Below are 26810 nucleotides of genomic sequence, written 5' to 3' on the forward strand. Positions count from 1 at the left end.
GCATGCACACGAAAGCTTATAACAAGAACTAACTTAGTTGGTCTTTAAGGTGCTACAGGAAGGAATTTTTTTATTTCGACTATGGCAGACCAACACGGCTACCCATCTGTAACCAACACTCACATACTGTAATTCAATAAAGTTGTGGCCAAAATTATGCCAAAAACCAAAACAAAAATGATGTGTGAACGTGTTTTTATTCAGGGGTGTTTTGGGGTGCTCGACACGCAATAAGCTTTCGTGTGCATGCACACAAAAGCTTATACCAAGAATGAACCTTGATGCACACATTTAACCCCAAACCATGGAAGGGGGGAAATGAAGAAAGTGAGTCCTCAGTTGATCTCTCAACTTTGGATAAAAGGTTAGGAGCGTCACACCTGCGGCACTCCATATATGAAGGGGAGTAAATGAACACTCAGTTTTATATTTAACAGGTGTGAGAATGGTAGAGTTGGAAGAGGGCTTGAAGGTCAGCCACTGCAACCCCATATTTAGGGCAAGATGCAACAGCATCTTTGGCCGGCGGCTGTCAAGTCTGAAGTGAAGGAGAGCCCACCACGTTGTGAGGCAGTCTGTTCACTTGTCAAATGAGGTTGTACCATTAAAAAGGAAAGTTTTTTCTGTGTTTAGCTGAAATGTGCTTCCCTGCAGTTGCAGGGCCAGATTTACCGTAGGTTTGATGAAGCCCTAAGGTAATGGGGCCCGTTATATGTCCAGCTGTCCTTTGTCAACAACAAATTGCTGCTGTTTTTGTGTGTTGAATATATGCTATATGGTCATTTATGGACCTAATAGGTATCTAAAGTCACTTGCACATAATAAAATACGTATTTTATCATAGTGATTGTTGAACTGAAATACAATTAAGAAGAAGTATGTTAATAGTGAGATACTTATTAATCTCTAACTGTATGTAGGTTTTATTTTATTTGTTACCTATCTTATATTTTGGAAATGTACATCCAGGTTTTTCATTCCTTTAAATTTTGGGCGGGCCCCCAAGAGAGTGGGGCCCTAAGCTATAGCTTGTTTAGCTTATATGTAAATCTGGCACTGCTTCTGATCCTTTCATCTGAAGCAACAAAGTGTGTTCCATCTTCGGTGGGACAAATCTTCAGATATCTGAAGGCTACTATCATGTCTCCCCTTAACTTTCTATTCTCCACGCTATAATATGCTCAGATCTTTTAAGTGTTCCTTGTGGGTCTTGGTTTCTCGTGCTGGGTCATGTTCAACATGACATCAAGATCCTTCATCACCTTGCTCTCTCCTTAAAGTGTGGCACCCAGAAGGGGCCGTAACAGAACTAGGTGAGGCAGAATAAAGCTCAGGAGCTCAGGAGCAGGAGCTCAGAGCTTAATAGGGGAAGGTCACGGGGCACACATCCAAGCGCTGCCCCAATGTCCTCACATGTACCACCTCCACGTCAGACCTGCCCCTGGGGTCCTCTAAGTTGTCTGAACGTGATTAGAAGCCTCCTTGTGATAATTCAGGGTTCCCCAATAGAGGGAGGCATCTAAGCATGTTCAGTTGAACACGGCTGCAACCCCCCTTCAGACACATCTGCACAGTGCATGAAGATCAGGGGTGGGATGAGCACAACTGAGAACAGGGCTTGTGGGTGCACCTCTGTAGCTCAGCTATCACATGCAGAAACCGAACACCTTAAGAGGGCTTGTTACTTCTCATGATGTTGACATTATGTGCCCAGTAATGCCTAAAATGGCATTTGCTATTTTAGCAGCTGCCTCATGTTCAACCTCTGGTGAATTAAGACACTTGGATCCTATTCACATTCACTTTGCTGCAGCCAAATTATTGAAAGGATGTGTATTTTAAAATATAGATAGCGGTCTCATTTAATGAGAACCTGCAGCTATGAAACTTTTCTAAGCAGTCAAAAGGGATTGTTTGGCTGAAACATGTCTGTCAAATTTAATTTTAAAATGGAATCATCTCCCTTTCTATATGTCTTTATATTCAAAGTGAGAGTTAGATACAGCTAGTTAGGTTTTAAAGCTGTACATTTGTATAATACGGGCTGCTTTGCTAATTTGATGAGACTTGAGAGCTTGCAATTGCAATAGGATTTTGTGTAATCAAAGCTTGTTGTTGAATTTTAACAGCACAGTAAAATAATACAAGTGCATTTTGCCCTTCATAGAAAATAATCACTTAAGGGATTATTATCACAATGTGACACAATGGTTTCTGGACAGTATATCCTCACATTGCAGTTGGTGGAGGGCATGTTTAAGTGCTCCCCCATGTATAACACACACACACACACACACACACACACACACTTCCATAGGCTAAAAGCCTTGATTGGCTTTTTCTCCTCTTTTTTTGCCTGGGGGAGCATCCAACCATTTGCAACGTTGCAGTAGTGCAGTTAAGAAAGGAGCATTATTTGGCATAGGGGTCAGCAACCTAAGGCCCATGGGCTGGAAGCGGCCCGCGGAGGTCATCTGACCGGTCCATGAGCCATCCCCAAACCGAGTTGCCCACTTGTGCTCTGCGCTAAACTGTTGCAGCGTGGTGCTGGGACTCGCTTCTGTGCCGCCGAAAATCGCATCTGTGAAGATGCAGACGCCGAAAATTGCTGGCGCTCGCAATCCAGCCCACGGAAGGATCTCTGTGGGACGGATCCGGCCCAGGCAAGATAAACCTTGCTGACCCCTGATTTGGCATGCCTGCATATATCAATGGCCTCTCAGCTTGGTCCCTGTAAAGCAACGTGGGAGAACAGAGACCTTGCATAGCAACGCTGAACATCTAAAATTCATCAGCTCTTGATACATGCCGACGTTGCCAGATTGGCATAAATGCATTGCACATTTGCAAATAGCACAAAACTCTGTTCTGGCTAGTCACCTGGGCAGGGACTGATTGAAATCCCCGACTTCACTTGCTTTGAGGACTGGGAAGGGATAGAAAGCAGACTGGGGAGGGCAAGGCAAGGCAAGGCAAGGCACAAGATTTCCTTTTCTGCCGGCGAGAATCTTTCTTTCACCAATCCTTCCCAAAAGCCCGATCTAGGCCTTTTCCGGTATTGCATCTATCGCGGCTCTAAAATTAAATGCACCCAATTGAGTGAAATGCTACAAGGCCAATTGTGCGGGTGTCTTCCACCCTCTAACCAGGCATGGCCAAACTTGGCCCTCCAGCTGTTTTGGGACTACAACTCCCATCATCCCTAGCTAAGAGGACCAGTGGCCAGGGATGATGGGAACTGTAGTCCCAAAACAGCTGGAGGGCCAAGTTTGACCATGCCTGCCGGGTCTAAGCAATGGAAATGTAGGAAGATTCTGCACTGATCCACCCATCTGACTGTGGACTTCAGGAATATGGTGCCCAGCGTGAGGACAAAAATTCCCCCAGCTTGATGCCCTCTGCAGGGGAACTGCCTGCCCCACCTTAAATATTTCACTGCTTCCCAACAGCACAAAACAAGGAAGCAGCATGAACAGTAACAGGAATTAAGACTGAACTGCAATCCTGCTGCTGTTTTGAGTACGCTGGTGTTTTGTGTGTGTGTGTGTGAATGTGTGTGAAAGATCATTTATATTAACTATCAAGCCTAATGGAGGTAATAAAAACAAAATGAAGTATGCAGGTTTTATTTCACTAAATTTAAACGACTTTGCTTTGCGCACGTGCCCCATCCCGCTCACAAAAAAGGCAATTCAAGTACATCATCTTGATTCTGCACGTTGTATGTGAGCAAGTATATGATCATATTAATTTATTCAAAGTGTTTGCTGAGTAGCTCTTATCAGTGTGCTTTATAAGATGTTATTATGAAGGAAAACAGGCTTACTCTTCCCTCGGAAGAACAAAGAAATTAATCCTGAAGCCCTACATCTGCTTGCGTGCTTTCCACAGGTATCTGAACTTGATGGGACATTGGCGTGATCCAGCAAGCTCTTTTGTGTTCTTAAGTTGTGAAGCCTTCCATTCTTACCCACATCATAATATTAGCAGGTGTTTGCAACGGATTTAGCCTATGCATTTTATCTGTATGTTGTTCCCTCAAGCCTGTCAGCCTCTTCTCTCCCCACCTGCTGCCAAGAGAACCCATTTCTGACTCTCCCCGTCTCTTCCACCTTTTTTCTCTGACAACCACCACTAAATGCTGTTTAGTGCTTTTTCCTAGCTGTCTGAACAGAGTTCAGAAACGAAAACAACAGAAGATGGAAGAGTATTCCTAACGTACTAGCGATGCTCGAGGAAAAAGAGGAGGTAATTCAGAGCCCCCAAATCTATGGGAAACTTCCCTGTCAAGAATTATCAGGATTTCAGGCTGTGGAGCAATGGGTGACAAACTCCTAAACAGCATGGCTGAGTTGTTGACTTTTTTGTCCTCCATTTTGGAGTAGAGCTACCTGGGGTTGGGGGGTCGGAGTCTGCTTCTTTCACTTGATCTCTCCTCAGTCCTTCATTTATTATTTCATGTAAGTCTAACCCTCGTTCTGATTTTTCATTCACCACAATTCAAGACCGAGTTAGTTGTAACTGAACTCAATGATCTCAGTAGGCTTTAGGTTGCCTGCCTCTGGGCATATCTGTGCCATGTAGTTAAACTAGTTTGAGAACAATCTTTTATTCCCAAGGAAACCAAGGGACTGTAGCTCTGGCTCTGTGTGGTGAAGGAGGCAGCTTAGGGATCTCTAAAAGAGAAGTCTCAGCATTGGGGCCGGCCCACCCATGAGGCAAGGTGAAGCAACTGCCTCAGGTGGCAGGATCCACAGGAACTGAAGATCCTGATGTAGATCTTCCCCTCCTTGTTCTGGATCTAGATCTTCACTCACCCCTTCTTCCCTGGTGGGCAGGGAAGCACCATTTTGTGGTTTGTCTCAGATGCCAAAATGTCTTGGGCCAGCCCAGCACCTTCACCAAACTACAATTCCCATATTGTGGGTTTTTTGGTTAATTTCAGGGGAAACGAGAACAGCAAAAGTGGCATGAAGTAACTGACTTGGTGTTCTGAAACTATAATACTTGGACAAAGTAAATTCTAGAAGAGCCCAAATCATAGCTGTCAACGTTTTCCTTTTTTTAAGGGAAATTCCCTTATTCCGAATAGGATTCTTCACAAGAAAAGGGAAAAGTTGACAGCTATGGCCCAAATGTCAACGCAGAACGCAGTAGGACAGTGTCTCAGAGACTGAGCTACAAAGTTCCTCCACTCTGATGTAGCTAATTGTACTCTAGGCTTATTAAGATTATATTACAAATTCATCTATGTGATGGATGTTGAACATTTAAATGTGTCTAATAATAACTGCATGACGTTTTGGAAAAGCTACAAGAATACAATCTATCGACTATCCCTCAATCATAGTTAATCAAGCTGCATTCCTGTACACATTTACCTAGGAGTAAGTTGGTGGGGCTTACTTCTGAGAAGACATGCACAGGAGTGCACTGTCAGTTTTCTTAATTTTAGTGAAATAAAACGACATGAAACTGACAAGAAACCTTGTTCAACAGAAGCAATGCACTAAGGAAAATAAGTATGCACACAAACACACACACACACACACACACACACACACACACATCAAGGCTTCCTAATCAGTCACAGTATAATTAATTTGACATGGAGTTACAAACAAAAATTACTCCATCCCTTTTGAACAGATACGATAATTCTAACCGAGCAGAGGAAGGCAGAAATCAAAGATAGTTAGAACAGTGTTGCAATCGGACAATCACACCTTTTCAAAATATTTGATTTCATACTCCAGGATGATGCCATTGGGTCGATCTGGCTCCTGCCAAGAGAGTGAGATGCTATTCTTGCCGACTTTCCCTTTTTTCACATTTGTGATTGGAGATGGTGCTGCGGAACAGGAGAAGAAATCAAAACAGAGTCAGAATAATTACTAGTTTGGATGAAGAAAAAGAAATCTCCCCCTAATGCTGCGCAGCTTTAGAGCTTGTCAAAGTAGATAACAGCTCTTTGTTGTAAGCCGTCTATCAATCCCCGAGCGATAAATGAGTCAGAGTTTAAGAGAAGAATTTCTGCATTTTTCGCCTGGTGGAGAAACTTCTCCAGTACAAACATAACATTTCCCAGTCTCTTAACCACAGAGCGTAAAGCTCATTTCCTAAGAAGAGCAGCTCTGCTGGATCAGACCAAGTTTATCATTGCTGCCTCCTGCCCCACTGCCAAGCTCCCCACAGAGCCTCGTAGGAGTCAGGGTGCTCCTCAAAGCATTGCTGCTTGGCTTCTCCACCTGGGAGAACCGGAACGCCTCCCTCTAGTTAAGGCATGTCCGAAGTCCCCTTTGGGGGCCTAATCTGGCCCGCCGGTCGGTTTAATCTTGCCCCCTGTGGCAGTTTATTCCCTGGGGTAAAAATCCTAAAAAAACCTCGAGAACTTCAATCCTAATACAGTGGTGCCTCGCAAGATGAAATTAATTTGTTCCGCGGTTTTTTTCGTCTTGCGAAGCGCAGTGTCGGAAAAGTTTTGGAAAAGCTTCAAAAATCACCAAAGTCTTCAAAAACCTCAAAAAAGGCTACCACACCGCGTGCTATGAGTTTCTCCTCGAAGTCAAGTCACAACTGTATTAACGGTTTTAAGAAAAAGGTAACAAACTTGCAAGACGTTTCCGTCTTGCAAAGCAAGCCCATAGGGAAAATCATCTTGCGAAGCAACTCAAAAAACCAAAAACCCTTTCGTTTTGCGAGTTTTCCATCTTGCGAGGCATTCGTTTTGCGAGGTACCACTGTAAAAGCTCAACAACTTCAAACCTAAAAAAGCCAATGTCAACCCTAAATAAAGCTCAACTTCGGGGTAAAATCGTAAAAAAGCTCAACAACTTCAATCCTAAATTCTAAATTGAAACTTCATCAAATCTGGCCCTCTTTGAAAAAAAGTTTGGACACCACTGCTCTAGTTGGTGACAACAGAAGTGGCTGTGTGGGTGGAGCCCGAGGCAGGAGCTTCATCCTGGCCCCATGAGTGGGCCAGCTCCAGTACATTTGCTTGTTAAAAGAATAATCGCCATGTGAAAATAAAGCCTACCAGAGTAGGGCGAATTGAATTTTTCAAAACTCAAATTCCCAAAATGAGGGGTGCTAAAAAGTTGTGACGTGGTTTGGGAACTCAAAATGTATTTTGGTTAAACTGATATGCCATACTTTTCCATGTATAAGACTAGGTTTTGTTTTGTTTTGTTTAAAAATATGTTCAAAATTGTGGGTTGTCTTATGCATGGATACAATCTCTCCCCTTTTTCTCAATTTGGAGCCTTATACATGGGGGCTTGTTGTACAAGGAAAAATACAGTAATTTAGTTTTGCTTGGTAAGTAAAAGGTGTGTAAAATTGCACAGAAATCATTAAAAATGATTGCAGTTATATTGTATATTAAAAATTTTCATTACTTATGTATTATTATTTAGCATTACCTGACATTTTTGGAAGGTTAAAATTAAAATGCTTTGGTTTTCCGAAAACAGTTTCTGTGCTTCTTCATCAAACGTAGGCTTACCGAGCTAAACATTGCCCAATAAAAAAATAATAACAGAATTGAATTCCTCACACCCGAAAACATATTTTAAGACCCCCTCACTGAAGAAATTTGCAAAATTAAGTTTCACCGACTAAGATGACATGTTCTACTACCAGAGGAAACACCCAAACTCCTACTAAATGATAGAAATGGGTACAGAAAGTTCTCAAATGTATTGGCTCTAATTGTAGCCTGTTTGGAATTGCTGATATTGACTAGAGATCCCAAAAGCACAACAGGGCAAGCCACAAAACTCTCTCTGAAAAGCGGGATATGGAATGAATGAAGGTCCAGGTCTGCTTCTAATTTTCATTTTCAGCTACATAAGCAGAAATCCCCTAGCTATACCATTCCTGTTTCCATGGCTGTCTGGCAGCTTCTGGAAGCAGAATGATGGTTGAAACTATGAGCTGTCAATTTTGGCATCACACCATAGTTAGCATAAAGCATGGTTTCTGATTTTTGGTTTGTTGGCCAGTTGCAAACCAGGGTTCGCCAATCCATATATCGCACTATAACATAGTTCAGCTTTCTTAACCATAGTTTGGTGTGATGTCTGAAGTGAGCCATGATGATATTCTTCTTCTTTTTAAACAACAATTACACAGTGGTCAGATTAAAAAACCAAAAAAGCACATCTAGTTCTGTGCTACCAAAGGTGCGCTGAGTCTTAGTTTTTCAAATGTTAGGCTCCTGTGCTACATGACAAACTACTTACAATATAAAACTGTTTTTAAAATGTCTAAGTCATTGGACACCTCAATAACTATTCAGATAGCAGCCACAACACATTTCCCCCCATTCTTCCTTATTCTGGAGTGTTAACCCACTAAAATACCACTTTGGTGATTATTTTTTTAAAGGAGTCTACTTTGCAATGCAATTAACCTTTGTGGAGTTAGTGTTTTCAGAAGCCTGAATTTCTGACTACACTGATCACTAACATGTTCATTAGTTGCTATGTAAAATGCTGTGCTCAACTTTGGGGAAGGAGGCAAGGGAAGAGATAAGAGAAATGGGTAACCCTACACCTAGAGTACTTTAGAAAGGCAGTAACTGTATCCTTTTAGAATCTTCCTCAAAAGAAGTGTTAAGTATAACTGCAAGATAAGGACCAATTAAGCATGTTCAATCGATCTTTGCGGTTCAGGCACGAAACCATAGCTACTTTGCATCCTCCATACATCTAAATTACAAAACTCTGAAGTGAAGGAAGAAGGTATGCATCTTTTAGCTTTCTTTGTCAAACAAAACGTAATACAATCTCTGCAATCAGACAAAGTCTGCAATCATTCTATTTTAAAAGCTGGAAATGAGATACCATGCAATATGATCACAGGGGAAAAGGACTGCTGTAAAAAAACACAAAAAACAAACCAGTATTTTAAAGGTCATTGGTACTACAAGGACAATATCCTCTGAATAAGTGGGAACCAAATTAGTGAACCATTTGATTTATTTTCTTTGCACCCTGTACTTAAACAGGTTCCCAAGACGGTTTACAAAAAGTTAAAATTACTATAAACAAAAACATTCAAACAAGAAGATTTAAACTCTAAAGTATTACAAAAGACAGTGTAGTAGAAGCAAAACGGTTTCCAAAAAGTCATGCAAAGAACATGTTGCTACTTTTATAAAGAGAGGCAGGCTAAGGGAACATATTTAATCCTGACTGTTCAGAGAAACTTGCACATCTATGTTAACTATTCTAAACTTAAGTTTCCATGCAGGGTGTTCGCTCATGAATAGAACTGTCCACACGGCTTGATGTAAAACCAAATTTGAAGTGAACCTCAGCTGGAAAAGCAGAGGAACTTTGAAATAAGGGAGAAGAGTTCAAAAATCTTTTTTAAAAGGTAAAGGTAAAGGACCCCTGACGGTTAAGTCCAGTTGCAGACAATTCTGGGGTTGCGGCGCTCATCTCACTTTACAGGCCAAGGGAGCCGACGTTTGTCCACAGACCTTTTTTCCGGGTCATGTGGCCAGCATGACTAAGCCACTCCTGGAGAAACCGGAGCAGCACATGGAAACTCCATTTACCTTTCTGCTGAAATGGTACCTATTTATCTACTTGCACTTTGACATGCTTTCGAACTGCTAGGTTGGCAGGAGCTGGGACCGAGCAACGGGAGCTCACTCCGTCGCGGGGATTCGAACCACCGACCTTCTGATCGGCAAGCCCAAAAGGCTCAGTGGTTTAGACCACAGTCCCACTTCAAAAATCTTAGGCCTTTGAAATTCTGAATTGCTTGTCAGTGGAATTTGCCAAAAGCTAATTTCAGATAGACAAGACAGATAGACAGATATCAAATATATATGAATGTCACTCAAAAGTTAAATACCCGAATAATTTTTTACATAAGCTAAAAGAATTTTGCAGGGTGTGGATAAATTTTCTCTTCAAAATATTGCATGTATTTATCCACAATTATTTGCCACACATGAGAGCTGGCAAATTTTGGTAAAACCTGGCTGGCTGGCTGGTAGGCATCCATTGTGTCTTATTTTTAAGGGAGAGAAAAAAATCCTATGTGGGGAGAAAAGCAGACAATTGTGAACAGATGAATGCTGGCATGGAAAGATTTTGACAGTCCCCGCAGCCAGTCTCTGAACACATAGCTGCTTTGCATGAAAGAGAATCTATGACTTATCCTAATGAAAGCTGTTATTACTATTATTGTTGTTGTTATTATTACAGTGGTACCTCGCAAGACGAATGCCTCGCAAGACGAAAGAGTTTTTCGTTTTTTGAGTTGCTTCGCAAGACGAATTTCCCTATGGGCTTGCTTCGCAAGACGAAAAACGAAAACGTCTTGCAAGTTTGTTTCCTTTTTCTTAAAACCGTTAATACCCAGGGTGACTTCAAGGAGCAACTCATAGCACGCGGCGTGGCAGCCTTTTTTGAGGTTTTTGAAGACTTTGGTGATTTTGAAGACTTTGGGAAACCGTGCTTCGCAAGACGAAAAAACTCACAGAACGAATTAATTTCGTCTTGCGAGGCACCACTGTATTATGCATGAAAAGCACAATGAACATCACACTGCCTTGTTTTAATCTTAAGTAGACAAGTTGCAGGGTGGATCATGTTACTCTGCCTGTACAGAGAAGTTTGCAAAGAGCTATATAATTTTATGATTATGTTCATTGTTTTTATCTCTTACCAAATGCTCTTTTCTTAATTTCACTCTCCTCCACACACACAAACACCTACACTCTGACTTCATGGGAACAATAATGTTTAATGTTGGCTGCAAAAAGCAACGATCAAAATGCTTTTAATCTTCTAAGGTTCAGCTGAGACATCAAAACAGAACTTCTTACATCTAGGGACATTAATGACTAAATAAAAATAAGGCACCCCCCACACCTACAATCTCAGACTTTCTTGCCCAGCCTGGCACTTCACTCTTCCTTGTACCAAGCTAATCATCTGTAGTCTCAGTTCTTTGCTGAATAACTGTGATGCCTTCAGATAGCATCAGAACCGAGATGTGAAAGAATGGATACCTATCCCATCCAAGCTCTGGGGAGATAATGCAGGCAAATGGACATGGCACTGAGAGGCTGCTCAGGAACAGCTGGAAGAACAGCTGTTTGTATAATAATAGGTGCCATGAACCAGGGCTTCAATAACTACTATGGATTCTTCTGCCATTATCCAGTCTGCAAATATTTTACTTGCTCTCCCAGTACTGCCCCTCTAAAAATTAGTATCATTGCAAGACACTACATGCCTTGAACTACATGCTGCCCCCCATTCCTCTTTTGCAGCTGAAGAAGTAGGCTGTAACCTTTAAATGCTTATTATTGTTGGCATCTGTCTGTCTCGAGAGACAGTGGAGTGTGCCTCCAGGGGTGAAGTCAAATCATAGTGAACTCTCTGGGACGCAAGCCTGGCCAGTGCGTATGGTGGTCCTGGGTTGCCCAGATGACAAGACCCCTCTTGGCTCTGCTGATGTGGTCCAAAGGGAAGAAGAAGAAAAGGGGGTTTGGATTTGATATCCCGCTTTATCACTACCCTAAGGTAAAGGTAAAGGGACCCCTGACCATTAGGTCCAGTCGTGACCGACTCTGGGGTTTCGGCACTCATCTCTTTATTGGCCGAGGGAGCCGGCATACAGCTTCCAGGTCATGTGGCCAGCATGACTAAACCGCTTCTGGAGAACCAGAGCAGCGCACGGAAACGCCGTTTACCTTCCTGCCGGAGCAGTACCTATTTATCTACTTGCACTTTGACGTCCTTTCGAACTGCTAGGTTAGCAGGATATCACTACCCTAAGGAGTCTCAAAGCGCCTAACAATCTCCTTTCCCTTCCTCCCCCACAACAAACACTCTGTGAGGTGAGTGGGGCTGAGAGACTTAAGAGAAGTGTGACTAGTCCAAGGTCACCCAGCAGCTGCATGTGGAGGAGCAGGGAATTGAACCCGGTTCACCAGATTATAAGTCCACCACTCTTAACCACTACACCACACTGGCTATACATCTGGCACCAGCTTGGCTGCAGGAGTTGCCATGAGGAGGCATATAAGGCACCATCCAACTGTCTTAGGGACTCCACTCCAGATTTGTGTAGGGTTTACTGCTTAGCCTTCTATTCTCCCAAAGATGTCCCACAAGGCAGCAGGCACACATTTTTCCTTGAGGTTTACTCCTGAAGCATGTCTCATGATTGAGAAAGGCGGTAGAGGTTTAGGATCAGCAACCTGGGCTACCTCCCACGTTAATGACCCCCATCTGCCCCTCAGTTCTCTCTACAGCAGCCTTTCTCAACCTGTGGGTCCCCAGATGTTGTTGGACTACAACTCCCATCATGCCTAGCTAGCAAGGCCAGAGCTCAGGGATGATGGGAGTTGTAGTCCAACAACATCTGGGGACCCACAGGTTGAGAACCGCTGCTCTACAGCATGTGCAGAAACTGCCTTCTCAACTGTTGGACAAGCGGCATAGCTAGCCACTTGGGACAGTGCATGCACCCTGAGTCTGGGGCGGGGCGAGCCAGGATAGGGCATGCTGCGCAGAGCCTCCAAGGAGTCTACCCACCACCTTCCCCTCAGCTGTAGAGCGGAGTGGCCATTTTGGGCAGCGTGGAGCCTGCAGGCGCCCAAGCTACCACGTCACTCCCAGGAGAGACGCGTGGCTCAGGCGCGCTGCAGGTCCTGTTGTAAGTGCCAACCCCCAAGGGGTGTCCCCCCCCCCAGCTACCCCTCTGTTTTGGACCCATGATTGGTCTTGTCCACTTAATCTGCCACAGCCAGCCTTTGCATGCAGAAGTCCCTAACTCACCAAGGGTTTGAGACCCATCAGCTACCCTCACCTGGTTTAACTGGCCAGTCGATACACACATTCACAAACTTTAGTACCCACCCTGTTCATCTGATTGTTTAAACGGATTTTCCATCTGATGGTAAATTGTTTAACCTGATTTCATTTGTTTATATTTATTTTAAAGGGCCGTAGCTCAATGGTAGGGCATCTGCCTTGCAAAGAAGATCCCAGGTTCAGTTCCCAGCACACCTCCAGATAGGGTTGGGAGAGACCTCCTGTCTGAAATCTTGGACAGCAGCTGCCAATCTGTGCAGACAATACTGAGTTGGATGGACTGGTGGTCTGGCTCAGTAGAAGACAGCTTCCTATGTTCCAAATGCAATAAAAATTAATTCATAATGAATAAACACTTACACTGTACAGTCGTACCTTGGTTCTCAAACGGAATCCATTCTGGAAGTCCATTCGACTTCTGAAAACCAAGGCGTGACTTCCGATTGGCTGCAAAAGCTTTCTGTACTCAATTAGAAGCCACAGAAGCCGCGTTGGATGTTTGGCTTCCCAAAAATGTTTGCAAACCGGAACACTCACTTCCGGGTTTGCAGTGTTCAGGAGCCAAAATGTTTGAGTCGCAAGGCGTTCCAGAACCAAGGTACGACTGTACTAAAAACTGGACATATACACATACGTACACGCATACACACACATTTTTATTATTTTTTTTAACATATTAATTCCAAAATTCATACAGCTTAACTTCTCATCTTATACAATATTTTTGGACTTCCGTCAATTCCTCTGATGATTTTCCGTTCCATGTCACTTATTATGCATTTCTTAATTTTATATTACCTTTAATTGTCCTTAACTAATAGTTCACCTCATTGTCTTTTTTGCAATATTTCAAATAATTCAATGTACAAAACTTCTTGCAAACCTACTAGCATAATCTGTTCATCACAATTACTTTTCAAATAGTCCGTAAATTTACTCCAGTCTTCTGAGCATCTCTGGTCCTGCAGGTTTCAAATCCTTCCTGAAAAGTTGACTTTTCAAGGGGATACATTGTCATACATTGAACACAGCAACATAAATGAAGACTAGCAAAGTTTTCCAGCTGAATGAATTCTGCACAGAAGACTTAGTGGCTTGTGAACAATATTCCTAGTCACTGGTGAACTGTTTCAGTAGTTGGGGACGGATTCTACTTATGGAAACTATGCTCAGTTTCTGAAGGGTGTTCTGGGATGTGTGTGGTCTCTTCCCTGCATACATTCCAGCGTCTGCTTTTCGCTCCCCGAGAAGCTTAATGCACTAAGATCAATAGGGCAGTTTTAGAAAGGAATCAATATTGCACTCAAAGAAATCTTTCTTTTCCTTTCTTTTCTTTTGCAAAAAAACACACACCAAACAGCCTCTCCCCCCCCCCGCCCCAGGTTACTAATAAACAAACTTGCTCCAACAATTATATCTCACGCTGAAAGGTAAGGGGTGAATTTTGTAGCCTCTGATTTTGATGGTGTGTTCAGTAGTTTGGCTTTAATATCAGAATTCATCAAAGTGATTGATTGGTGTATCATGGAAAGAGGCAGCGCTGGCACCAAAGGAAATTTCCCACACACTTTAAAATTGGCTCATGTAGCTGGTCTCAATTTAACAGCAGTCGAGCAAAAGGATGGAGAGCGCTGAAGGCATAGGCTGAGAGCCATTCTGAGCACGACACTATGAAGGTGAAATAGGAAACACAACTGACTTGCACTTCCTGTTCCCTGCGTTTTTCCCTCATGCCCCAAAAGGGAACTTAAAGGCTGCTAAGGTGCCAGAGGGAGACCGTGATTTCCTCTTTACTACAGGTGGGCTCAAGATATCTAGGGAAGAGGCAACCCAGCTTCCCAGACCAGCTCTCAGAGGCTTTTGTTGGTGCTCAAACAAACACCCCACAATGGAGACATTCTTGCCCCAGGGGTCTTCACCAGTAGCTTTGCTCTCTGTCGGAGGCGGATGTTTCCAGTCTTTCACCCTACTGAACTAAGTGGAGACTGGTGTGAATAGGTACAATGATGCAGGTTTTACTGTTTTAAGTTCTAATAAAATAGGAACAGTGCACAGACAAAATCTGTTCCATCCTGAGATTGGAAAAATCTGATTTCTGACCAGCATTTAATCTGAGTTCAGCAGACGGAATACCAGAATCCTGGAACAATTACAGAGCAGAAATTGTCCATTTTCATTATTTCTAATGTGGTGTACATGTTGTTGGGCTGCTGGGCAAATTTCTACTGCTTTGGCATACAGAGTTTGATCTATGACCACTACTGTTTTACTGTTACAGTGTCTCAAATATAAATTCTTATTTTTAAGCCCCACTCCCTGCCTTTTTCTAGAGCAAAGTCTGATAAAACCTGGTTGGTCATTGTCTTCCAAGTGGTAAAGGTAAAGAGACCCATGACCATTTGGTCCCGTCGTGGCCGGCTCTGGGGTTGCAGCGCTCATCTTGCTTTATTGGCTGAGGGAGCTGGCTTACAGCTTCCGGGTCATGTGGCCAACATGACTAAGCCTCTTCTGGCGAACCAGAGCAGCACAGAGAAACGCCGTTTACCTTCCTGCTGGAGTGGTACCTATTTATCTACTTGCACTTTGACGTGCTTTCGAACTGCTAGGTTGACAGCAGCAGGGACCGAACAACAGGAGCTCACCCTGTCATGGGGATTCGAACCGCCGACCTTCTGATCGGCAAGTCCTAGGCTCTGTGGTTTAACCCACAGCGCCACCCATGTCCCTTTCCTTCCAAGTGGTACTGATGGTCCAATTTTCAGGTCCTGGTTAATAGACTACTGATTGGTCAGCTTGACGTCAATACCAGGAAAGGTACTAGAACAGATCATTAAATGGTCAGGCTGTGAGCACTTTAAAAAGGATGCTGTGATTCCTAAGACCCAGTATGGGCTTCTCAAAAACAAGTCATGTCAGACGAATTTCATTGCTTGTTTTAATAGAGTTGCAAGCTTGGTGGAATGCTGTGGATGTATTATATCTTGATTTCAGTAAGGCTTTTGACAAAGTCCCCTATGATAGATAGTCTTGTGGATAAGGTAGCTGTTAGGTGGATTTGTAGCTGGTTGACTAAACCCAAAGAGTACTCACTAATAGTTCCTTGTCAACTTGGAAAAAAATGACAAGTGGGGTGCCACAGGGTTCTGTCCTGGGCCTGCTGTTCAATATCTTTATAAACAACTTGGATGGAGGAATTGAGGGGATGCTCATCAAATCTGCAGATAACACCAAACTGGGAGGGGTAGCTAATGCCCCAGAAAATAGAATCGGGATTCAATATGACCTTAACAGATTGGACAGCTGGGCCCAAACTAACAAAATGAATTTAAATAGGGACAAATGTAAGGTTCTTAGGCAGGAAGAATCAGATGCACAAATAAAAAGGGGGACACATGGCTTGCCAGTAGTAAATGTGAAAATGATTGAGGGAGTCTTAGTAGACTTCCTTGGAAGGTAATGGACTCGCGTTCCTTGGAGGGTTTTAAGCAGAGGTTGGGTGGTTATCTGACATGGATGCTTTAGTTGAGATTCCTGCCTTGCAGGGGGTTGGGCTAGATGACCCTCAGGGTCCCTTCAACTCCACAATTCCATGATTCTATGACTGTTAGTATTTTTGCAAGTCTTATTGCATTTTAGTCAACAGAAAATACATGAATAAGGTTAGTACTTTTGTGCCAAACGTTCAAGCAGTGGGGAAAGCTTGATAATATACAATCCGTTTTCCATAATACTATTTCACAGGCTGGTTAGTTATACAGCATAAATTGCTCTAGCAAATTTCCAATTCATTCTAAAAGAGTGAGGGTGAGGGACCAAATTATATTGCGGACCCCTACCAGCGGTTCAGTCTTGTGGGAAATAAACACACACCAAAAAGGAGAGAGAGAAAAGAAGACACTGAAGCTGATTCAATTACAGTCAGAAAGACTGTTTAGCAGATACTTTAGCTGCAGATTTATCCAAGGGCTCTTAATACATATATAGGGCATCTTGCTATAATTAGAGATCACTCTGCAAAATATAATTAAATGTCTCAAACATCGGCAGCAATTGAATTATTCCCCCGCCCACCCAAATACTAACATCTTTATGAAGATCTCTTCAAAGCTCAGTGTAATATGACCTAAAATATGAAATTCTGTACTTAATCTACATCAGAGTGATAGACACTATTCTCCAGACACTGGCCAGGGAGGGAGGGGAGGCAGATATGGAGTTCACCGTAAACAAACCAACACAATTGATCATTGATTATCTTCGACAGCACAAATGAGACCAGATCATTCACCAAAAATGCATGCACATTTTACTGTAACAGCCCTATCCTCAAGCAGTTCTATTTGCAGTCATCCACTGATAATGGGATTGTGCTCTAACACTTGGAAAACTGGAGCCAACGCCTGTAGTTCATGTCATGAGCTGCTTAAAAGTAGGACGGCCAACTCATGCAGCTCTGAAAATGAGTAAATGTATCACCCAAATACTGTCTAGGTGCTAACTGTCAATGGGTTACATGAAGGCTACTCTGCTCTCCCATCTTTTGGTCTCACATCATTTTGGACTCGCAGCTGTCCATGGAGGCGCAGGTCAATTCTGTGTCCAGGGCAGCTGTCTACCAGCTCCATCTGGCATGCAGACTGGGACCCTACCTGCCCGCAGACTGTCTCGCCAGAGTGGTGCATGCTCTAGTTATCTTTCACTTGGACAACTGCAATGCACTCTACGTGGGGCTACCTTTGAACTACAACTAATCCAGAATGCGGCAGCTAGACTGGTGACTGGGAGCGGCCGCTGAGACCACATAACATCGGTCTTGAAAGACCTACATTAGCTCCCAGTACGTTTCCGAGCACAATTCAAAGTGTTGGTGCTGACCTTTAAAGCCCTAAACGGCCTCAGCCCAGTATATCTGAAGGAGTGTCTCCACTCCCATCGTTCTGCCCAGACACTGAGGTCCAGCTCTGAGGGCCTTCTGGCGGTTCCCTCATTGCGAGAAGCGAAGTTACAGGGAACGAGGCAGAGGGCCTTCTTAATAGTGGTGCCTGCCTTGTGGAACACCCTCCCACCAGATGTCAAAGGAAAAAAACAACTACCAGACTTTTAAGAGACATCTGAAGGCAGCCCTGTTTAGGGAAGATTTAATATCTGAAGGACTATTGTTTTTTAATATTCGGTTGGAAGCCGCCCAGAGTGGCTGGGGAAACCCAGCCAGATGGGAGGGGTATAAATAATAAATTATTGTTGTTGTTGTTGTTGTTTCATCTTTGAACTGGACTTGGACCAGACAGCCCATCAAACAGAGGAGTGCCCACTCTACTAAAAAGTCTTGAACTGACCTATCAACTCCAATGAAATGTCAATGGGATTTCTCTGGGCAAACTTGTTTAAGGGCTTCATCCCATAGTATAACAGAAAAACATGTGGTATTTCAGTGCAAACATCGTAAAGTTAGACTGGAAAGTCACAAGACTCTAAACTGACTACAAGCCAGCTACGAAAATGAACTTTTTAAACTTAAAGAACAAACAAAATCTTTAACCCACCCAAGCCAGCTGGGTTGCTGTGGACTGACTCCAGCAGCTGTTCAGAATATAGGGGAAAAGCTCTTAGCAAACTTAAACCACTTCATATTCCATGTACCCCTCAAGAATTATGGAATCAGTTGTCATTTGCACCCACTTCTCACTTTCTTAAAAATTGTGTTCAACTTATTAAGCTATCAGGGGTCTAATTTACCCTTACTGAAATGGATGGGGAAATGAAATTGCCAGACACTTAAGTTAATGGCAGTCCGTTTGATTCTTACCAGCTTTTCGATATAGTACTGGAGAAATAACAGCATTTTGGCTTTATCATAAATTCCATTATGCCATTTCAAGAGCACTTGAGTATATATATATTTTCTGTTTTTGTAAAATAAATCTGTATATGTGTATTTTTTTAAAAAAAATTACAAAGTACTCCAAGGGTCTGTTAAACTCCAGCAGTAAACTTTTCCTAGCCTAAATGATTAATTCTGCTCCATTTTAATTTTATTTTGACATAGATGTTCACACTCCCTGCAGTCTTGCAACACTGATTTCTGATTTCTTATTTGTTTGGGGAGACAGGTGGAGAAAGCCAATTGCTCTATGGCTGTATCTCGATGTTCCATTATTGACTATGAGACCAGTATGTTACCTATGCATTTTAGGTTTCCATTTCGCTTTTTCTGCTTTTTTCTTCCTTCTTCCAGGACATCCAAATTGGTAATTAGCACAACGAAGATTGCTTATTTTGTTGGCTGGATCATTTACTAAATCACATGCCACAGGTCTGTTTTCTTCTTAATGGTATAGGGACCAGTGTACATAATTTTTGTGTTAGTGGAACGTGGTTTCCACAAAATGTTAAACTGGAGTTATTTTGAAATCAAATTACATATTTTAAGGCTTTAAAGGGGGGGGGGGGCTGTTGGATCTCAACAGCAAGCTGATAGCATCAAGGCCAATGGTGGAATATATAACCCTTTTAACAGACTTCCACAGAAAAGTTATTATTGGCAGACATTTCCATTAGGATGACACAGAAGACATAGTTTGGTAAGGGTGAGTGGGTGTTGACATGCTGCATTGCATTCTGTGGAAGCCATTTTCCAATATGGCTGCTGGTTGTTCACATGCATTACCTATCTCATAAACCATAGTACCTACATTCATAGGAGTTTCTGTCAGACTATACTTTTAAAGGTAAAGGTAAAGGACCCCTGACAGCTAAGTTCAGTTGCAGACGACTCTGGGGTTGCTGCACTCATCTCATTTTACAGGACGAGGGAGCTGGCGTATGTCCGCAGACAGTTTTTCCAGGTCATATGGCCAGCATGACTAAGCTGCTTCTGGTAAACCAGAGTAGCACACGGAAACACCATTTACCTTCCCGTCGGAGCGGTACCTATTTATCTACTTGCACTTTGACGTGCTTTCGAACTGCTAGGTTGGCAGGAGCAGGGACCGAGCAACGGGAGCTCACCCCATCATGGGAATTCAATATATGATTCCAAGTTTAGTAACAAGGGGAGAGACACATTTTAGGTGTTCTGAAAATAAGTTGGGTAAAATGAAATCAGAAATTGTTCATTAACAACAACAAAAACACAATGTCTGGCCTAAGAGTTATCTTTCACACAGTCAAGGTTTTGCAGGACTGTACAGGCAAGTACCTCTGTGCAAATCAAGTTCCTGATGCTTTTGTGGGAACTGAGATCTCTTTGCATCTGTGTGGTAGAGTCAGTAATGAATGGTTTGCATTATGTGAGGGATCTCTGTGGAATGGTAATCTTAGCTGAAACAATACAACCTATGAAATGGGATTCATTTTGGATGGCAATGGAAAGTAGTAAATATCTGGGTGTTCCTCATGCAGTTGGGCATTGGGGAATGCTATTCAGTGAAAGCAATTCTGTACAGGAACAGGGACATTTTTATGTGGTCCCTTTTCCATAATGAATGAACTAAAACATGGCTTTCATGAATTCTCAGAGACTTTCAAGAAGAAACCACAAATGTGTGCTCATTGGGAGCAGTTTTTGATCATTCGCTGACAGCCTCATTCCTCCAGACAGAGAAGATCAGGGAAGGTCACCTTCAGAGAAGGCAAAGTATTATTCCACAATTACGGCAGCATTAGTTATAAAAGGTTACAATGAGAAAAAAATATACACTGAGAAAATAGGACAACATAAAGCTGATCACCATGGTATTTACAAAAAGTTTCAAGCCGGCCATTTTGTTCTGAAGCAGAACAAGGACTTTTCAATGCAGTTGCTCCTGACGTAAATTTGGAGCGAACAGTACAAAGATCCCAGAGGAGTAGTAAGGCCATAACTGGACAAACAAGATGGACTGAATTATGGTTCTCAATAGCAGCTGATCCATCATGAGGCTTCAGCTGTCTGCAACAACTTTTGGCAAGTCACAAATGCAGAAACTTGCCACTGTGAAACATTCTGAGATGACTGGGAATACACACCAAGAACAGTCTAGACACAAAGGGGAAATCCTTAAAATGTGTGGAATGTAGCCAAGCCACACAGTTTTGTCACGAAGCAAGAACTCCATACAGTTGCAGCTTTCAGGTTCTTGCATTGAAAATGACAGGGTGGTTAACAAAATTAACAACAACAACAACACATTGACTAAGTCAAGAAAGTGAAGCTACTCACTTTGACTTCATACATCGCATCATTCAATGAGCATATCAATAAAACTTCAAGCAAAACAGAAGGAAAAGACACGTGTTAGGTGCTCAGAAAATAGCTGACATTGCAACAGAAGAGTTGAGCAAACTGTTGACTGGCAGTAAATCAAACTTTAGAATGTCTGCTAGCAATTTCTGAAGTTTCTTCTGTTGCCAACAACACCCCCTCTCACTCTAGCTAAATGCATTCTGTTATCAGAACTGGCCTGACTACTCATTCACAAGCACACATCTCTGCTTCCAGCATGCATTGTTGATTTGATGCCTACAATTAGGAAGACAACAGGCAAGACATCTCGTCAATTTTGAATGACACGTTTGAAAGTGTGCGGCAGTATGGTACTCATATTTGTGAAATGCAGCAGATTGACTTCATATTTGATAGCTACATTGAAATCCCCCCGCCCCCCAAAGGGTGTGAAAGGCAGAGGAAGTCCATGTCAATCCCACTAAAATTAGCGACCGCTGACTGTGACACCACCATTCCTATCCTATACAGCAGAAGGCTCATCTATCAGTACTAAAATTCATCACACTCTTCGCTGACTAAAGATAACCCTGTAGGGTTTACTAGACCATCACGGCAAGCATGTAACTGGTTAGAGCTATGGCACAGAATTCTAGGAAATTCTACGACAGGAAAGCACGTGTTAGCCAAGCTAAATCAGGTTGCTGGTTTAACTGGGAGTGAATTTTTGACACCCTCCATTTTTTTGTTCAGAACCAATTCTCCATTAATTATTGGTACACTGGAATGAAATTTAGTCTATACACTCAGAACATAATTTGAACACTAGCTTTAGCCCACCCGCAGCTGTTTTCAGGTAGGAAGGAAAAAGGAAAGGTGCAAAATACATTTTTGTTTCCGCAGAAAGGGTTTATGAGGAACTCCAGAAGGATGTCTTAAAACTGGCATTCCAAACAATGGATGGATGGATGGATGGAGATGATAGATAGAAATAGATAGATGATAGATAGATAGATAGATGATAGAGATAGATGATAGATAGATAGATAGATAGATGATAGATTAGATAGATAGATAGATAGATAGATAGATAGATAGATGATAGATAGATAGATGATAGATAGATAGCTAGATAGATAGATGATAGATAGATAGATAGATAGATAGATAGATAGATGATAGATAGATGATAGATAGATGGATAGATGGATAGATAGAGAGATAGATAGATAGATAGATGATAGATAGATAGATAGATGATAGATGATAGATAGATGGATAGATATAGATGATAGATAGATGATAGATAGATATAGATAGATGATAGATAGATGATAGATATAGATAGATGATAGATAGATAGATACATAGATAGATAGATAGATTGATAGATAGAGGATCCTAGAAAATGCTATGATGATGGAAGATCATAATGGCAAGTGATCATAGAAGGCTGAAACACTTTTGAAAAGCCACAACTAGCAGTCGCTGAAAAACCTTTGGCACAAACATGCCATGTACAATCAGAGAAAAGGACTGGCGCATACCAGGCTTTTTTCCTATTCAGAGCACCTGGGAACAAAAGAATACAAAGTCTGAACAACATTATGGAGTTCTCAACTTGACTGAGCAACGGAAAATACAAGGTGGCATGAAATGCAATCGACTGAGTTTGTTTGTGTGTTGAACGCAAAGCAAAGAGCTGGGAAGATTGCTAGGTACAGATTCACTGGGACATACATCTATCATCCTGTCAGTGCGGCCAGACACATCAAGAGGTCTCAGCTGCTTCTCAATTCTGAGGTTACTGAAGCAAGCTGAGCCTTCCAGACAGTCAAATATGGGGACCCACATTGCAGCAAAAAAGGGCTTCATTCAAGAATACCTTGGGGAGCAAGGACGTCGAAATCTTGCATGCAGAGGAAAGCTTCAGAGACAAGGCTAACTGGACAAATATGCTAGAAGACAATCAGGCAGTGCACATGAGGCAATGAAGACTCAGAAAATGGGCAGCAATATTAAGCAATCGATCAATTTCTTTATTCGACCGATAGTCAGAATTAAAACATTACACAATAATTATAAACTATAACATCATAAGTTACATAAGGTACATAAGTAAGGTAGGGCCACAGTACTAGACCTCTCACAGATAACCCACGTCAAAGCAAATATTAAGCAATCTACTGCAGAGGTAGAACAATAGCTAAGTTTGTACATCATTTGCCTTGCATACTGAAGGTCCCAGTTTCAAGGTCCCAGCAAAAGGAATTCAGTTGGGAATAACTTCCCTCCCTGAGACACAGGAGAACTGCCCAGTGATCAGAATAGCGAATGCTGCACTAGATGGATCAATAATCAAACTCACTATAAGGCATCTTTGATGTATGTTTAAACAGCCCCTATGCAAAGTAGGGTTTTCCTCCTTCTTACAAAAGGGTATTTAGGAGCCCATCCTTCAGTACAAATTTCTCAGACGACTGGAATCTTAATGTACTTATGAACACTATCGATTGGGGATGGTCTTACAATTATGCTTTAATGGCAAAGTTTAGGTTGCTCAAATCAATATGTGGCCTTGGATGTCTCCCTGCTCCTCCCAGTGGCATGCATGTTCTTCCCTGTCTACTCTTTTGATCACCCATTGAGTTCCCCTCCTCTTGTCCTCAGTTGACTGGCATGTAGAATTAGACAAAGGGACTAGATCATCATCCCACTTCCTCTTCTAAGTTTCCCTCCCTGGGATCCCTAAGGCTCTTTATCATCTCGCTACCCCTTACATCCCTATCTATCTTTTTGTTGTGCCCCCACCCCAAAATATAAGCGCTCACCCACTGCCAGCTGGAGTGACTCTGCGTTCCAGGGCACCCTTCGTAACATTAGGACAACTCAGCCAATCACAGGTAAAGGCTTGGCTATCGCCACCAGAAAATCACTTGGCACGCTACCATCGTCCAAGAAGTTGAACCAGTGGTTCCCAAACACTGTGTTACCATGACTGACAATAAGAATGTTGTGTTCTCTGTTTTGTCATTCAATGCTTCACACCTTTTTAAGCCTAGGGGTCTGTTATGCTGACGCCACAATGATATGTCCTCAAAAGAAGTACCAGGATCAATAGTAGAGAAAGATCTACAGTAAATAAGACAAGAGAAGCCAAAACTGTCAGGGATATATATATACACTGGTGTATATATATAAACACTGGTGAATTAAACGGTAGATTTTCTGGCAAAATCAGCCTTCTGAAGACATAAAAGGAAATATCTTGGAAGGCTTAGCAAGTTATGAACATTATTTCTTATATTTTTATGTTTACACTCAAACCACTACAGTCCAATGGCGCTCACTTTGTGATCGGTTTGCTGATGCTGGTGAAAGTTAGCGCTAAGAATACAAAAGAATGAAGTGTGTCAAATTATCACGCCTTTCTACAGGAAACAGGGCTCAAAAGTACTGAATACATAGGTTTGGATTCAGTCCTAGTTACACACAGAGTGATCCACTGAAATTAATGGGGCATGAGTCATTACTAACTTAATTTGATTTTAGTGGGTCTACTCTAAGTATGACTGCATCCAACCCATTAAATCAACCTGCCCAACTGTATAAAAGGGACTTGCGCAACAGAATAACCATTGCTAAATTTCCTGGGCTCCAAGCTCTTCATTTAATGCCCATACATATTGTGCATTGCTAGATATCTAAGGATTGTTTAAAGCTTGCTAACCAACTAAGAGAAACCAATTACCAACAAGGGAGTTATAAATAAAACCATAAAGTATTCATCTGATCCATAATTCATTGGTAACAGACATTCTGCCATCTGGAGTGGGGATGAACTTGCATCTCAAGCGTCAGATGGCTTGTGATGAAGATTTGACATGCAAAAATGGGTGTTGATGTTGCAAATGATTTCATGTGATATCTTATTTCTGATGTTTTTTTTAAAAAAAAACATTATTGGCTGCATGTGGGATTAACTTCCATGTTTTCCATTGCTTTTCAAAGGAAAGCACATAAACAATAGAAATGTTTTCGAAGTTGCAATATTTTGCATTTAAGAAAAGGAAGGAAATGATGGCAAATTGTGGTGTGCACACTTGTAAAAATTTCCACGGGAACTCATAGAATCATTGAGTTAGAAGGGAACCTTGAGCATTATCTAGTCTAACCCCCTGCAATGCAGGAATATGAAGCTGTCCCATATGGGAACTGAACCTTCAACCAGATCAGCACCACACTCTAAGCAAGTCAACTACCCAGTTGTCTAGGATGCTTTTTAAATTATGCTTTATGGACAAGATTCTATGAACAGGGTAACTGGTTACACATCCTGAAGGTGGGTTTATGTTTGTGTTTCTCAGGCAGCAGCACTGCAAACTGTTTTGAGAGGCCCCCTTACCAAAATCTATTTGTGATACAGCACAGATATCTCATGTACCATGAAAGGAAAGCATATACAAGCTAGTAGAGATATGTAGAACTGAATATTTGGATCCTAGCCTTTGTAGTTTTATTTTTTTCCATTTATGAATAAGTGAAGCTTATTTATTATCCCATAATATATTTGTGCATCTTTGAGGTGCCCCAAGACTAATTAAAATTTCTTTATAAAAATCATTTTTATTTGATTTTACAGATATAAATTTATAACAAAACCACACACATATCCATATAAAGAGATTTCTCTGAATCTCTAGACTCCCCCCCATCCCCTCCATGGGTCCTATTGTCAACATTTTCAACTGCATATTATTTCATAATCTATATTTTATATCTATCCATATTGTCCATAGTATTTGTTACATTACAAGTGAGATTAAAATCCTGCTCATGTTTTCATCTGCATCTATTTAAAATTTCTTCATGGCCTTTCCAAGGTTTGTTCCAAGCAACGTACAACAAAAGAAAACTAAAACATTTCCATGGAGGGTACACCAAGTGCAGGTTCTCCCTTGCAATAAAACACAATGCAGAATTAAAAGCTGCAACACGCTGGCACAAAACAGCACTTAGTTCTTTTCATTCTCAAGCCTCACTAGATATCACTATATAATGCAAGGCATCTACACTTTTAAAATATCCTGTGCATTTCAGCAACGGTGCTTTTCCTGATTGAATTCAGTTGTTTGTGTGGTCTTTTCCCTGTCTGGTGGTAGTGGGAAGGGAAAGGTGTGTGTTTATCGTTTTGTGTGGTGAGCAAATTATAGCCCTCCATGTGGCTCCGCAGAGCACTTGGAACAACTTTGAAATACTAAGTTGCTGCCAAAGAGGATGGCCACTCCTACACTGTCAAAAAATGAGGAATTGTATCACTCCCTTAGGGACGCGAAGGGCTTGCCGATCAGAAGGTTGGCGGTTCGAATCCCCACAACGAGGTGAGCTCCTGTTGCTCGGTCCCACCTCCTGCCAACCTAGCAGTTCGAAAGCACGTCAAAGTGCAAGTAGATAAATAGGGACTGCTCCAGCGGGAAGGTAAACAGCGTTTCCATGCACTGCTCTGCTTTCACCAAAAGCGGCTTAGTCATGCTGGCCGCATGACCTGGAAAAACTGTCTGCGGTGCGGACAAACGCAGGTTCCCTCGGCCAGTAAAGTGAGACGAGCACCACAACCCCAGAGTCGTCTGCGACTGGACTTAACTGTCAGAGGTCCTTTACCTTTACCTTTTTAACACTCCCTTCCCCCCCCAAAAAAAGATAAATGAGAAAAAAAGGGCAAATGAGAACACAGATATATACAAATTGAGGACTGAAAT

The 26810-nt window shown here is 42.1% G+C and overlaps 1 protein-coding gene across 8 annotated transcripts in view; it reads right to left on the minus strand.

The window, feature by feature from the left end:
* Positions 1-26810, minus strand: part of EPHA5 (EPH receptor A5) — a 250643-nt gene that overhangs the window by 67233 nt on the left and 156600 nt on the right. For 5 of the 8 annotated variants that reach the window (XM_080976572.1, XM_080976568.1, XM_080976567.1 and 2 more), the window contains one exon: positions 5727-5851. The exons of the other annotated variants lie outside the window; for them this stretch is intronic. In XM_080976572.1, the coding sequence (XP_080832698.1) occupies positions 5727-5851 (125 nt within the window). The remainder of the gene's footprint in view (positions 1-5726; positions 5852-26810) is intronic. 8 annotated transcript variants of the gene reach the window in all.

This window comes from Podarcis pityusensis, assembly GCF_964106645.2.
Source record: "Podarcis pityusensis genome assembly, chromosome: 13".
Lineage (NCBI taxonomy): Eukaryota > Metazoa > Chordata > Lepidosauria > Squamata > Lacertidae > Podarcis > Podarcis pityusensis.